Consider the following 14,773-nt stretch of genomic DNA (forward strand, 5'->3'; position numbering starts at 1 on the left):
AGACCGAGGGTCAAGTTTATACATCTTTACATATACATAATTGTTTATTAACAGTTTACACTTTAAACTGAGACATTTCCTTTCATACATTTCCTGTTGAACTTGTTGAATTCCCTTAAATAAACAATATTTTAAAATGTTGACTGAGTAAGAGTAGAGTAAGTATGAAAGTTTACTTGCTAAACATCATCTGCTAAACAATTTATCGATTGCATTGTTTCTGTGATCGTTAGGAGCCAAAATCAAAATCACGATCAAAATTTGACTAATTGCAGAGCCCTAGTTTACATTTTGATACATATTTGTCGTTCTTTTAATGCTGCACATTAACAATGCAATTATTCACTGCTGCAACATTTATCACAAGGATCCAAAAAGATTATTTAAATATCTCTCTAATACATTGGGAAATCTGTGTGTGTGTGTGTGTGTGTGTGTGTGTGTCCGTGTCTGTGTGTGTGTGTGTGTGTGTGTGTGTGTGTGCGTGTGTGTGTGTGTGTGTGTGTGTGTGTGTGTGTGTGTGTCTGTGTGTGTGTGTGTATGTGTGTGTGTGTGTGTGTGTGTGTGTGTGTGTGTGCTTGTTTTACTATTTTCGTGGGGTCCAAAAACCGGGGAATACAGTATACTTGTGGGGTCTGCACAGCTTTGTGGGGCCCAAAATGCTGGACCCCACAAGTTTAAAGGTCTGTTTGAGGGTTAAGACTTGGTTTTAGGATTAGGGTTAGAATTAGGTTATGGTTAGGGTGAGGGTAAGGGTTAAGGTTAGGCATTTAGTGGTGATGGTTAAGGTTAGGGTAAGGGGCTAGGGAATGTGTGTGTGTGTGTGTGTGTGTGTGTGTGTGTGTGTGTGTGTGTGTGTGTGTGTGTGTGTGTGTGTGTGTGTGTGTGTGTGTCTGTCTGTCTTTGAAATATCTCATAAACCGTTCATCCGATCTACTTCCCACTTGGTTTCCTGGGTACCCGATGAACTTGGAGTTTGGAGCATTTTGGACAGCGTTGGATATCTGATATTAATGAACTGTGAATGAAACTAAAACGACCGAACAATAAAGGTTGAGGGAAAAATCTTGAGAAAAAAGTGCTGACATAACGCTGGCTCTTCCGTGTCTATACCCTTCACAATAAAAGCCCAGCTTAAATTCACTCACAGCGTTTTGCTAAGAGGAAACTCAATAAAAAGGCATTTCTAGCCTAAACAATATGTACGTGATTACTCCACATTTTAATTGCGATATTTTGTGAGTAAAATCTGAATCTGCAACGTTCTCTTGTCAGGTAAATGTAGTACAATGTTCTCCTCTGAAGTAGAAGTACACAAGTCAGTAGTGGGCTATATAGTGGAGTTGCATATAAAGTGCATTGGGGTCCTCCTGTAAGTAATTTTGGGGTACAATGGTTCTAGAGAATACTACAAGCAGAAAAACCACAGGCCAAAATCGGCCTAGTATAATCTAAACTGCAGGCAGTGAATGTAGCCACATCTTCTCCACATATGACGCTGCCATAAAATAAAAACCTATTAATAACTTCACAAGAACTGCAGGTCTCAGGGGCGTTTTCTCAAGAAAGGAGGGGGGAAAAAAAGGACAAAACAAACAAAGTGTGCTGTTATTTTAGTGCGAGGTGTTAACGTACCACAGTGATGCTGATGGCGTCATCTAACTGGTGCATGAGAACGCTGATGACGGCCGACGCCAACAGCAACAGGATGAGAGGATCTTTGAACTGCGGAGAGGGAGAGAAAAAGAGACAGAAAGAGACAGAAAGAGACAGAAAGAGAGACACGTCACTGGTCGTGTTTCCATCAACGTATTTGTATGCACATTTTGAAGTATCGCATTAGAAAATGTTGATGAGTAAATGTTAAAAGTAGAAGATCAAGTCACTCAGATTCACCTGTGCATGGTACACAGGACTGTGCATGGGGCTGTCCCCAAATATTTAATCGATTATTTTAACAGTGAGTGAGAGATGTTCACAGCTACTCCACCAGGGGCAGCTCTACTGATTTTGTACCTCCTAGAGTTTAGAGTAATTTAGGTGGGGAGTCCTTTTTGTACGTAGCAACAAGCATGTGGAAGTTACGCTATTTGCATGCACACAAAAAACTGCCTACTGCGTTGCCAACTGGCATCGCCAACAACGGCTAACCTGGCTAGAGCTAATGAAAACAAGGAAAATCTGATTTCTAAATGGAACATATTCAACTCGGGTGGGACGTCATTCCCAGCTCAGGTTTCCGCTTCCCACGGCTTCCCACGGCTTCCCACGGCTTCCCACGGCTTCCCACAGCTTCCCACAAAGACTGAAGTACCAACGTGTGTGTTTTTCCATGATGTATGACAAGCTGAAACAAGTGTCATCCGTAGCGAAAAGGTGGAGCTCACTGGGCTCTATTTTCAGCTCCGGTATCCAAATGACCCGGTTTTTCACATCAACGTCATCAACACCTGAACGCAGCAGCAGAGAAAACTTGAGCTCCTCACATTATTCACAGACCTGCTGGGGTTAGGTTACTCCTCCGTAATCGGTTAGTGACACCGTCCGATTTCTCAAGAACAATGTGTCGACACCCTGCAGCAACGTGATCACATTCACACCTGGAACTGAGGCTGTTTCTTCAGGCTGTATCCTGCCTTCCTTTCCTTCTCTCCTCTGTATCCTCCCTTCCTTTCCTTCTCTCCTCTGTATCCTCCCTTCCTTTCCTTCTCTCCTCTGTATCCTCCCTTCCTTCTCCCCTCTGTATCCTCCCTTCCTTCTCTCCTCTGTATCCTCCCTTCCTTTCCTTCTTTCCTCTGTATTCTGTATGTGAATGTAAAATGACATCTACATTCTGACTGTCTGCATTCATATATGAGCTGTTATGGTGTTATATACTAAATATAAAAACGTATAAAATATGAACATGAATACCTAGCTCTGGTAAATAAATGTGTGTATTCTGTCCGAGTTGACATCGTGTTCCCGTGACAAAACAATGCTGCTCTGGAACATGACGAGCCTCGCGGCACAAGATAAAAATAGTATGTTGGCTTTATCCTGGAGCTGCGTTCAGGCTGCTGCTGGATGTGTGAAGGGCTTCTTGAGACTCTGATAAGCCAGATTAGGAAATGACAAACTGCCGTCTACTTTGTGCAGTGAGAACACACAGTTTACGGTGTTTGAGTGTTGAGAAAACTAACAAATAAACTGTGAAAGATACAACAGTTTTCACTGGTTGCTTTGTCTGAAAACTGGCACTCTAAAACATAAGGGCTGTCAAAATTGGCCCATAATGACGTTTTGAATATCTCCTCTCTCTCTCTCTCTCACAACCCTAGTTTGTTTACTTCCGGTAGCACCGGCCGCATGATAGAAACGCCACCAACACGCCGACTCGCTCGCTGTGAACACTCTGTCCGACCCACTGGGCTTCAATCAGACGTAAGCTAAACGTTAAAAGGCAAGAACGTGCGGGGCAGACAAATACTTATTCGAATTTAGAGTATTCGTTGACAGCCCTAAAGCACATTCCTATATTAAGCCCAGTTCAGACCAAAGATTCAGCGGTCTGAACCCGTCTCAGCTCGACTCAAACCAGCTGATGGTGTCGCTGCGACCGATCTGGTGGAGTCTCCAGAGGCTGGTTTTAGACCGTAAGAGACGTCTCCTGAATCAACAGCCAATAGAGAAGTCATCTTGTAAAGTCAGCTACAATAAAAGTATCCAGAATCCATTTTATTTCTGTTACAAACTGTTAACGGAGGCTCAACGTGCGCCCGCGAGCACGTACGGTGGAGCGAGCTAGAGAGTGACTGAGGAGAGGGAGCGCCTCGGACAAAGCCGTGAATCAGAGAAACAAAACCTGTTTTCGCTGATTCATCACTAGAAATATAACTGTAGAAAGCATCTCACGATCACCAACGTTATCCACATTCATATTTAGACACAACAAATGATATATCCAGCTACATAAAGCCTGGCAGTCTGAAGTTAGAACGGAAGTACAAAGAGGCGTTGCTATGGAGATGATACACCGTCTCGTCTCATTGGTGTGAACTGGCAGGTTTTAGAAACGCTGCGGCCCAACGCGTTGCAACTAGCAGCAAGTTTACACTCGTCTTGTTGGGAATCTTTGGTCTAGGGATGCACCGAATCCAGGATTCGGCTGAATATTGGGCTTTTTGACAGGGTTTTTTTTTACAAACCGAACCCTACGCTTGCACTACGCTGGTCGACGTAATGACGGCGCCGTTGATTACGGGAAGATGTTTACGTAGGTGGAGCCTTCAATGCAGTAGGCTGTGAGAAAGTGGAAATGTAACTCGTGAGCAGAAAAAGTGTAGTTTGTCAGTACTTTCAGTCAAAAGAAGGCCATTCAAGTCCAGCTACATGTTCAATCTGCAATGCTGATTAGTCTGGTGGTGGCGAGGACCCTAAACTATACACAACATCACCGCTGTTACAACATCTGGTACGAAACATCCAAAATAATACGAGTTGTGCATGAAGGAACCTACAGACAGCAGCCAAAATGCAGCAACTTCAGGTACGGCAAAGGAAGGACAGTCACAGCTAAAAACTGGTGTTAACCAGACAGTGCCTCTCCCGGGCTGTCAGCTGTTCTCCTTACAGTGGGAGCGGAGCGACCGAACGGCCGGCTGCTGCTCGTTATCTAACGGTAGCTTTCTAATTTCACCCACCCAACACTGAACATGCCTTCATCATACACTGGTTAGCGAAAATTGACTGAAAAACAAAACTGTCACTCATCTGGCGATAGCAATGTGCTTTCCTTCGACGTGAAAAGAGCGCATGAATTCAACATTAAGTTGTTACATTTAACGATTTTAGAGGCTGTGGACGTTTACTTCATTAATGTGTTTACTGTGTTAATGGACTGAGGATGGGAGGAGGATTCAGTATTCGGATTTGGCGGAATCTTAACCAGTGTTTTCGGTATTCGGCTGAATCCCAAAAATCTGGATTCGGTGCATCCCTACTTTGGCCTGAACTGGGCTTTAGAGACACCATTTAACGTGATGCATTTGTTACCTGTGAGATGTACTTCCTCCATAGCGGCTCGTCTTCACTGATGTCGAACTCGTTCCAGCCGTGGTAGGCTCTCCTCCGGCTCACCTCGCCCTGGGTCAGACCCAACTGCAGGTCCGCCTGTCAGCCGCATAAAATCATGTTTATTCATAAATACTTCAATCAAACCTGAGCCCTTGTTCATCATTCTTGGAATATTGGAGACCTTCAGGAAACTTAGTGTGGCACAGCAGCGCTTTCTCTCTTATTGTTTCATAATAGCAAAGAGATTAATCCTCATCTTATGGAAGAGCACAACTGTACCTACTTCTAAGATGTGGTTAGAGGATTTAACTAACACACTTCATTTAGAAAGGACAAGGTATACATTGAAAGACAGGCTCAACTTATTCAATAAAACATGGAAACCCCTTATATCATACCTCAAAACTACAATTCCAGTACAACAGTCTGCATCCTAGCACATGATATAATGATATTCTTTATATATATATTCTGATAATGGTATTAGAGTGAAGGCCTCTGTGAGGGAGGGTGGATGGGGTGGAGATACATAGGGAGGGGTTAGATGGGTAGACGGGGGGGATGGGATAATGTGGGGGATCGCGGTCAGCCTGGTAGTGTTCTTGCCACTGTTTTTGTATTATTGTTGTTACTTGTCTTTTATTTATTTATTTATTTATTTATTTTCTTATTTATAATGCTTTGCCTTGCTTTAATGTTGCACCACTTCAAGTTTACTGTTTATTTGATTTATTGAATTACTTATAAAAAAATTCTTAGAATGTACAAGTGAATTGTATGTCAAATCGTATGCTTTAATAAAAAGACGTTTGAGAAAATCACGTTTATTATCAAAATAGGTTTTCAGTCACATACGGGGAATTTGCCTCGGTGTTCTGATACATAACAATTAGAGGTGGGGGGGGGGGTGGATTCACATAATATGTAGATTTTACATTTTAAGTAGGGCTGTCAGCGTTAACGCGTTAATCGCGATGCGATTAAGGGCCGACGTGATGCGATTAATTTTCACTGGACGTCAGTGAGTAATCAACATTATTTAGGAGTTCCTAAACACTATATTGACTCTAGTAAGGATAGGGATTTTTAGTTTTTTAGTTAGGTACTTGTGCAAAAATGACAGATTCACACATTTTTCTTTTGTTTACAGTAAATAAATAATAACAAATCTTAAAATCAAGTTCATAAAGTGACTTTCTTTGCATTCATTTGATTCCCAATCAGGATAGACTGGTAAGAATTGCTTTCGATTGTTAATATGGACTTAAAAACTGTTCTGAAATGCAAAATAATAGAATTTTAATCATGTGATAACATAAGCGATTAATCGCGATTAACTATAGAAATTCAGCGATTAAAAATTTGTAATCGTTTGACAGCCCTAGTTTTAAGTATAAATCAAGCTTGAGGACGGCGTACCTGCAGGACACACACGACTTCGTTGACGGGGAGTTCGCTGGCTTTTCTGGAGGTCAGTACCGGGACCATGGTCTCATCTTCACTCAATTGTTGTCTCTCCTCGGAAAGCTGCAACACAAACACAAACACACACAGGTTGGGTTTTTTTCTTTCTAAAAAGGACACGCAGGAAACAGATTCTTCTTCACAGCGCTCGAGGACATTTCTCTGTGTGAAGTACGGCAGGTTATCGTTCAAAAACTTCCAGTACCGGTACTAAGGCAACAGCCCAACAGGCCGGGCCGGGTTCGGACAGATATTTAGAAATTATGGTCGGGTTTGGGCCGGGCTCGGTCACATCAGCGAGATAAGGCATTTGTTGCAAAATGGTGCTGCGGCTCCTTTAAGAGAGCTCAGTGTGTGTGTGTAAAGTGGGCAGAAGAGAGATAGAGAAAGAGGAAGCAGACGTGTAGATGTGACCGGAGCAGAGTTGGTGGAATCAGTTTAAGTTTTGTACACAGTGTGTGTGGTGTCTGAGATAAACTCCAGACTGAAAGCCAAGTTCATTCATCTGCTCACCAGAAACAGGATTTTAACCCTGAGGTTATATAACGTCGGCCCTGGAGGTAACCAGTCTCTCCTGGTTTTCTGACCACGGTCGGAAAAGAACCGATCAGGAAAGGTTAACACGTTGAACATTTTAAATTAAACAGATTATTAACGTGAGCTTGTTGCCCCGTGTGAGCTGATGACCTCATCTGTTGACATTTCTGAATGCCTTCCTACAGCTGCTTAATAAAAGCTTTCCACACAAAAACGTAGCCTACATGTGTCATTAGTACGTCACATAGTATGAGAAAAAAAGAGATTTTAACTGTGTCGGGCTCGGACAGAAATATCTTAATGCCTGTCGGGCTCGGGCCGGGTTCGGTCACGGCTCGGTTGGACGCGGGCCGGGCTCAGACAGAAGAATTCGTCCCGATCCGGACTCTAACCGGTACCGACACTGTGATATCAATACCAGCTCCTAAACGATGGATGTTAATGTTTACCTCTTCAGGTAAAAATCAATGATTACTTTCATTGAATTTTGATTGTTTTAAAACACAGTATCCTGATTAAACTTTGACATATCTATAATTATCCATCAACATCCTCTGATCTCAGGGTTTCCAACAGCACTTTGCAGCTAAGGCGGGCTGCCTTAGCAACACCAGCCTGCCGCCTTAACTACGTCGTCAAAAATCGAAAAATCATTTATCTTCCGGTGCCAAATTTCAATTCCAAAAGCGCGCAAGCTTATCTGTTCTCTCTGCATATTGACAGAGAGCGGAGCTCCGACACACACACACACACACACACACACACACACACACACACACACACACACACACACACACACAGCAATGCCAATAAAGTGGTTTCAAGTTTTTCATAACTTCACGCAGACAGCGTTTGCTGTGATATGATATTAGTGGAGAGCCGAAAGCAGTCGCGGTGCTGTTGACGTTACACTTCCTCTGAGACAAGCAGGCACAACAGTGGTGTCTCTGCCCTGGGGCCTGACTGACAGGCTGAGGTTGTAAGGCAAGGCAACTTTACTTCCACCTTTCAGCAACAAGGCAATTCAAATACATTCCTTTGCACTTAAGGTAGTTCTTCATTAGTTCAATGTTGCCTTGCTTTTTTGGTTCCTTTTTGTTGTGTATGAATTAAATTCTTAAATTCCCCCCCCCCTAAGATTATTTTTTGGGCATTTTAGGCCTTTATTTGACAGGACAGCTGAAGACATGAAAGGGGAGAGAGAGGGGGAATGACATGCAGCAAAGGACCGCATGTGTGGTGTTGCGAGTGGAGTCGAGCCTGCGGCCGCTGTGTTAAATTGTGAATTTTGGATATTTTATTTAAGTTTTAGCGTTTCAAAAAAATTGAAATGGTTTCAAAAAACTGTATTCTGACTAAACTTTGACTCTTTGAAGTCTCTGATTATCCATCAACATACGTTCCTCTAATATTAGTCTAATTATTTCATAATTTATGCTTTTTTAACTCAAAAATTAGGTATAATTTCCTACGAATGAGGATTATTGTCCATGAATTCCAAAAATAAGTGTAAACCTAGTGGTAATAACTTGGTGTTAGTGGTGTTTGGTGGGTGGTTGGGTAACAAAAGCATGAAAAACGTCGAAAAAAAAGGCATCAAAAGTGTTGAAGAAAGGGATATAAATGTCAGAAAAGGCGCCAAAAAGGTGTTCATCCCGGGATGACAACAAGTGCACGGTCACCGGGAAGACAACACAAGGGTTAAGCTACTGTCCGTCCGGTATATTTTTATCAAACAGGCAGGGTTAACTCAGTTGGTAGAGCGCGCACCCATATATAGAGGTTTACTCCTCAACGCAGTGGCCGCGGGTTCAACTCTGACATGCAGCCCTTTGCTGCATGTCATTCCCCCTCTCTCTCTCTCTCCTTTCATGTCTTCATCTGTCCTGAGGAAATTAAGGCCTAAAATGCCCCGAAAAAATGGCATGGGGTACTTTTCCATAAAGTAATCTCTCAATGCAAATCAAACCAACTATTAGGCTAACTGACATAAAACCATGCCAATCTCTAGGTATGGTGAAGGGTATGTGATGATGTGGGGTATGGTGAAGGGTATGTGATGATGTGGGGTATGGTGAAGGGGATGTGATGATGTGGGGGTATGGTGAAGGGTATGTGATGATGTGGGGGTATGGTGAAGGGTATGTGATGATGTGGGGGTATGGTGAAGGGTATGTGATGATGTGGGGGTATGGTGAAGGGTATGTGATGATGTGGGGTATGGTGAAGGGTATGTGATGATGTGGGGTATGGTGAAGGGGATGTGATGATGTGGGGGTATGGTGAAGGGTATGTGATGATGTGGGGGTATGGTGAAGGGTATGTGATGATGTGGGGGTATGGTGAAGGGTATGTGATGATGTGGGGGCCAAGGGAACTTTATCAGGATGCATAGTATCCTGGATCCATGAAATAACTGGCCTTTCAAAATAAAAGTCTGCCTTCCTCTATGGGAATTTAACATAGGGGTGTCCTCCCTTTTGTTGCCAGCGGTTTAGACATCAATGGCTGTGTGTTGAGTTATTTTGAGAGGACAGCACATTTACTCTGTTATACAAGCTGTACACTTCATACTTTACATTGGAGCAAAGTGTAATTTCTTCAGTGGTGTCCCATTAAGATATAATGAAATATTTACTAAAATGTGAGGGGTGTACTCACTTTTGTGAGATACTGTGTGTGTGTATATATATATATATATATATATATATATATATATATATATATACATACATACATACATACACAGTCCTGCTCATAAGTATTCATACCCATGCTAAAGTTGAGTAAAAAGAGGAATAAAAAAATCATCTTTTGGAAATTGATCTTAATGCCTTAATTAAAAAAATGAGGAAAAATCCAACCTTTTAAGGACACCAATTTGTTTTGTGAATGAATAATGTAAATAAATAAATGTTCTTCCTTAAAATACAGGGGCCATAATTATACACACCCCTATGTTAAATTCCCATAGAGGAAGGCAGATTTTTATTTTGAAAGGCCAGTTATTTCATGGATCCAGGATACTATGCATCCTGATAAAGTTCCCTTGGCCCCCACATCATCACATACCCTTCACCATACCCCCACTCATCCATACCCTCACCATACCCCCATCACTACCCTCACCATACCCCCACATCATCACATACCCTTCACCATACCCCACATCATCACATACCCTTCACCATACCTAGAGATTGGCATGGTTTTATTTCAGTTAGCCTAATAGCTAACTGAGATAAGATCCATATCAATGCAAATCAAACCAGCTTTTTTTTTTTTTTCTCCGAACACAAATAACTTCTAAATAGATCAGAACAAAACTGAAAAGCAGATGAACTCACGTTCCCCTCCGCGCCGTACAACCGACCACAGACCGACGCAGCCGGAGACACTGAGCAGCGGTGGTGTAACATCATCACGTCCACACCAACTGCTCACAGAGCCGCACGGTGCACAGTGCAGCGAGAGGCGACTGCATTGTCCCGTGAAGGAGGAGTGCATTTAGTCAAAATGATTTTTTCAAGGCTACTACGTGGGTGGAACTCTATCCCAAGTCACATTAGAGTTTTTTTTAAATGTATGCCTCTTTTAAACTTAACTTAAAGAAGTGGCTAACAAGTAGTCAGCACTGCTGCTTGCCGTCTCGTCTCTCCTGCGGTGTCTGTCTGTGTTTTTTGTGCTCTGCCTGTGTGTCTGTTTCACTAGTGCTTAGTTAAGGAAATAGTACGTTGCTTGTTATCATCCCAGCAATGCTGTTTATGTGCATGTCCATGTATGTCTTTGTTATTGCGCCCTGTTTGTTATCTGGTCTGACAGTTCAGCTGTGTGTGTGTGTGTGTGTGTGTGTGTGTGTGTGTGTGTGTGTTCTTGTTTAACTATATTTGTGGGGTCCGAAACCCAGGAATACAGTATACTTGTGGGGTCCCGACAGCCTTGTGGGGCCAAAATGCTGGACCCCACAAGTTTAAAGGTCTGTTTGAGGGTTAAGACTTGGTTTTAGGATTAGGGTTAGAATTAGGTTAGGGTTAGGGTTAGGGTGAGGGTTAAGGTTAGGCATTTAGTTGTGATGGTTAAGGTTAGGTTAAGGGGCTAGGGAATGCATTATGTCAATGACGGGTGTCAGGGACAATGCACACTAATACGACATAAAAGTGAAAATGTGCCAGAATTAGCCTGGAGGCTATTTAACGGTACATCCGCTGTCCCTGGCCTGGTGGTAAGAGGTCACCCTAAAATGATATAAAACGATTAAGCTATCAAAAATACCTTACGGATTTGGCCCTAAACAATAAAAGTTGATTACTGCTAAAAGACAACAACATGAAAACAAGAACAGTTGGGTGGGATCAACACACACACACACACACACACACACACACACACACACACAGTGCGTTTCACTAATTCATCACCATGCCAAAACAACTAACAGAAGCTCTATCCCAGCAGACAGATTTAACGATAAAAAGTGAAATCAACTATTGTTAATGCGTCCCAGAATACTCTTCATAACAAAAGATTAAACATGATCCGCCTCAGCCTGCACCTTCAGTGTTTCCCACACACAGACTAATGCGTGGCGGTGCGCCGCACCATCAACACCGGCCGCCGCACATTGCGTTTCGTTATTCTTTTTCTATAAAACACGTTCAGCTACATTTCCTTTCCCTGCTCTCCTCCGTCTCTCTGTCACTTGCGTCACACACACACACACACACACACACACACAGCATCTGTCTCCATAAAGGAGAGAAGACGGCTGGCGAAATTCACAAGTTCATTAAAGGCTGGTATCTCGTGAACACCTTTACACAATCACACATTAAAAAGTGCTATAAAACATATTTTACATTCTGAATACAATGTTGTCAGTGTGTTAATGTTGGAGTCCCGACCCGACTCTTAGCAAACAAGCGATTGCGCCCGCTTTAGAAAGTTAACTAGTCGCAAGTTTGCGGTAAAACGCGGTTGGGTTGTTGAGGTCAAAACACTATATGTAGCAGCTGTGAATTAAATAAACATATTATAAATAATGTTATGTCATCTTTCTACTCTTACACTGAATGTTTGCTGCTTCAATCCAGAGTATTGAAAAGTATTTTCCGCGACTGAAAAAGGCACGTGTTGAGGATGAGGACCAGCCTGAACCGGAGGCATCAGTCTGAAACAGAGCTCCACAGTCCGACCAGTGGAATTAGTTATGTTATTAATTTGTTTACAATATTTTCAGGCTTCAACCAGTGCAGCTCAAGCAGAAGGACAGGGTCACTGGGAGAGAGAGAGATAGATTTGTTAGGCACTGAAGAAAGGGTAGGAGAGGAGGACAGCATCCAACAGCGTGTTGTTACGAACATAATTCCCAAACTAAACTAAATAATAATCAAACTTTTTTTTTATCCTGAATGAGAAAAATCTGAGTCAGGGTTCAACGTTAAGGTTTTTTTTTTTTTTTTTTTTAGTTTTTTTGGACAAGTAAAGTAAAAACCTTGAAAAGAGTGAGAAAGTGTTTACGTTACTTGCCCGAAGTAAATTTTTACTGGCCCCTATACAAATACAAAATTATTTTAATTTTTTTCAGAAAAAACATTGGAAAAAAACCAGTCAAGGGTGAAAAAATGTCAAACTTTGAAAAAAAAAAAGTAAAATATATATAGAAAAGAAAAAAATCAACATTGAAAATAATCATTATATTATAGTTGCAGGCCTATCATAGAAGGTGTGAAAAGCCCTTTACAGTAGCAGGGAAAACCCTGATCCTAGCCTAGAAATCTAGACCACTCTAGCAGCAGCAAATGTAATTTGCAGTCAGGGTCAGTCTAGCAACTCTCAGTTGGCTTGCGAGCTGGAAAAACCAAACTCTGGTCAGGCCAATCACATCGTGTATAGAGTCGTTGGGCGGGGCTTAACATAATGACGGCAGAGTTGCGACGGTTCCGCGTGAATTCCCTGCTACTTGGAAACAAAGAAGATGGATGCTGCTGCTGGTGAACAGCGGTCTTTGGAGTCGGCTTTGGCCGCGACTCTGGAAGACTTGGAGTTCAGCTTTTCTTTGAGAAAAGAACAAAGAACGCCACTGAAGTCATTCTTAAAAAAAGGAAGATGTGTTCAGAGTTTAAAGTTTAATCTATCAACTAGCGTTGCTCTGGTTGGTTGTAGCGCTATCCTGTTGCGTGCAGAGGGAATTTGAAAGACAACTGTTTATCCCGCCCCTCAGATTGAGCCCAGCCAATGGGGAGTTCCCAGTAGGGTTGGGTACCGAAACCCGGTTCCACTATGGAACCGGTTCCTGCGCAAACGGTAGTATTCGGACCGGATTAGAATGCAAATTTCGGTTCCTCATTTCGGTTCCGACTGAAATATTTTCCCTCTGTCGCTCCGGACAGCGGCAGACTCTTTTTTCTTTCTCCCTTTTACGCCGAGTGGCGCACGTGCCCGCTCGCGACTCGCGTGTCCGGGCTATTCCCCCGACGTGCACTCTACAATCACAGCTGACAGACGGCTTTTTGTACACGCTCCGAAACGGACGTAAAAATATCACACTTTCTCTGTAGTCTACTGTTAGCTAGCTATCGTTAATGTAGGCTACTTTTAAAATGCCATATTTTCCCTCTGGGCTCACCAAAACGGACGTAAAGGCATATTAACCATTCACTGCACGTGATCGCTAGTCAACATATTACGCTCTGCTAGTCTATCGTTCAGGACCAGACCCTGTAGCCTGGTGGTATTGTCTGTCAACTCCTCCCTGTGTGTCCAGGCCTCTGGGACACCACCTGAGAGTTTTCTCCTGTGCAGGACATCCCATAAGTCAGGAGAGGTGTAGTATCTCACCAGAGAAGCAAATATGGTCATTTTTATGCAAAAGAACTGCTGAAGTTTGAAGCTGGTTGGCATACCAACTCAACAACATTTATTTAGTTCTTACTTGTTAATAGTGTAACTGTTATTTGTTAAATTATTGTAGTTATGTGTTAGGTATTGTAATTTCCCCTTGCGGGATTAATAAAGTATACATTAGTATTATTATCATTAGGTGACTTAGGTTTCCTTATTATATATTTAAGTACTTTAAAACGTTAATATATTGTTACATTTAAATAATTTTCAATTTTAAAAAAACTCCATAAAAGAGCCTTTCTTTGATGTCATTTTTCAGTTTTTCAAGAAATCGGTTTAGGAATCGGAATCGTTTTAAAAGTACCGGTTTGGCATCGGAATCGTAAAAATCCAAACGGTACCCAACCCTAGTTCCCAGACCCAACATCTGGATGTGGGGCTGGCTTGTCAGGCTAGCCTGCTCATGCACCATTATTATGATTATTATTTCCTTCCAGCGAGCAGAAAGGGACAGAAGACTTGATGTTCAGAGAGGAAGGAGGAGGTGGAAGGACGCTGACTGCATCCTGGCAGCGTTTAAAGGACTGCAGCTCCGCCCAAAAAAGAAAAGAAAATAACTCCACTGGGGTTTAAAAAACTCTTCACGTTATCAGCTCATTTTTCATGTGTCTATGAAGAGCTTGTCAAACACTTGGCAGTAAAGTGTACATCATCGTTATCAAATTTCAACTTCTTCTTAGAAAGAACAACAGGGTGGGTCTTGGGAAAGGTCCATGTGACCGAAACAACGTCGAAATACGTCAATGCCGAGGTGACTAGTGTGTAGGGGATTTTCCATTTCTTTGGAAATGGATCGTCGGGGGAATTCTTTTCC

At 42.4% G+C, this 14,773-nt stretch overlaps 1 protein-coding gene across 1 annotated transcript in view; it reads right to left on the reverse strand.

Moving 5' to 3' along the window:
• The window catches only part of LOC118496120 (calcium-transporting ATPase type 2C member 1-like), a 64,965-nt gene that overhangs the window by 30,962 nt on the left and 19,230 nt on the right, over nucleotides 1-14,773 (reverse strand). Inside the window, exons 2-4 of the mRNA XM_036006418.1 lie at nucleotides 6,475-6,582; nucleotides 5,035-5,151; nucleotides 1,636-1,725 (exon numbers count right to left, since the gene is read on the reverse strand). Of these exons, the coding sequence (XP_035862311.1) occupies nucleotides 1,636-1,725; nucleotides 5,035-5,151; nucleotides 6,475-6,582 (315 nt within the window). The remainder of the gene's footprint in view (nucleotides 1-1,635; nucleotides 1,726-5,034; nucleotides 5,152-6,474; nucleotides 6,583-14,773) is intronic.

The sequence above is a fragment of the Sander lucioperca genome, chromosome 10 (assembly GCF_008315115.2).
Source record: "Sander lucioperca isolate FBNREF2018 chromosome 10, SLUC_FBN_1.2, whole genome shotgun sequence".
Taxonomy (NCBI): Eukaryota; Metazoa; Chordata; class Actinopteri; order Perciformes; family Percidae; genus Sander; species Sander lucioperca.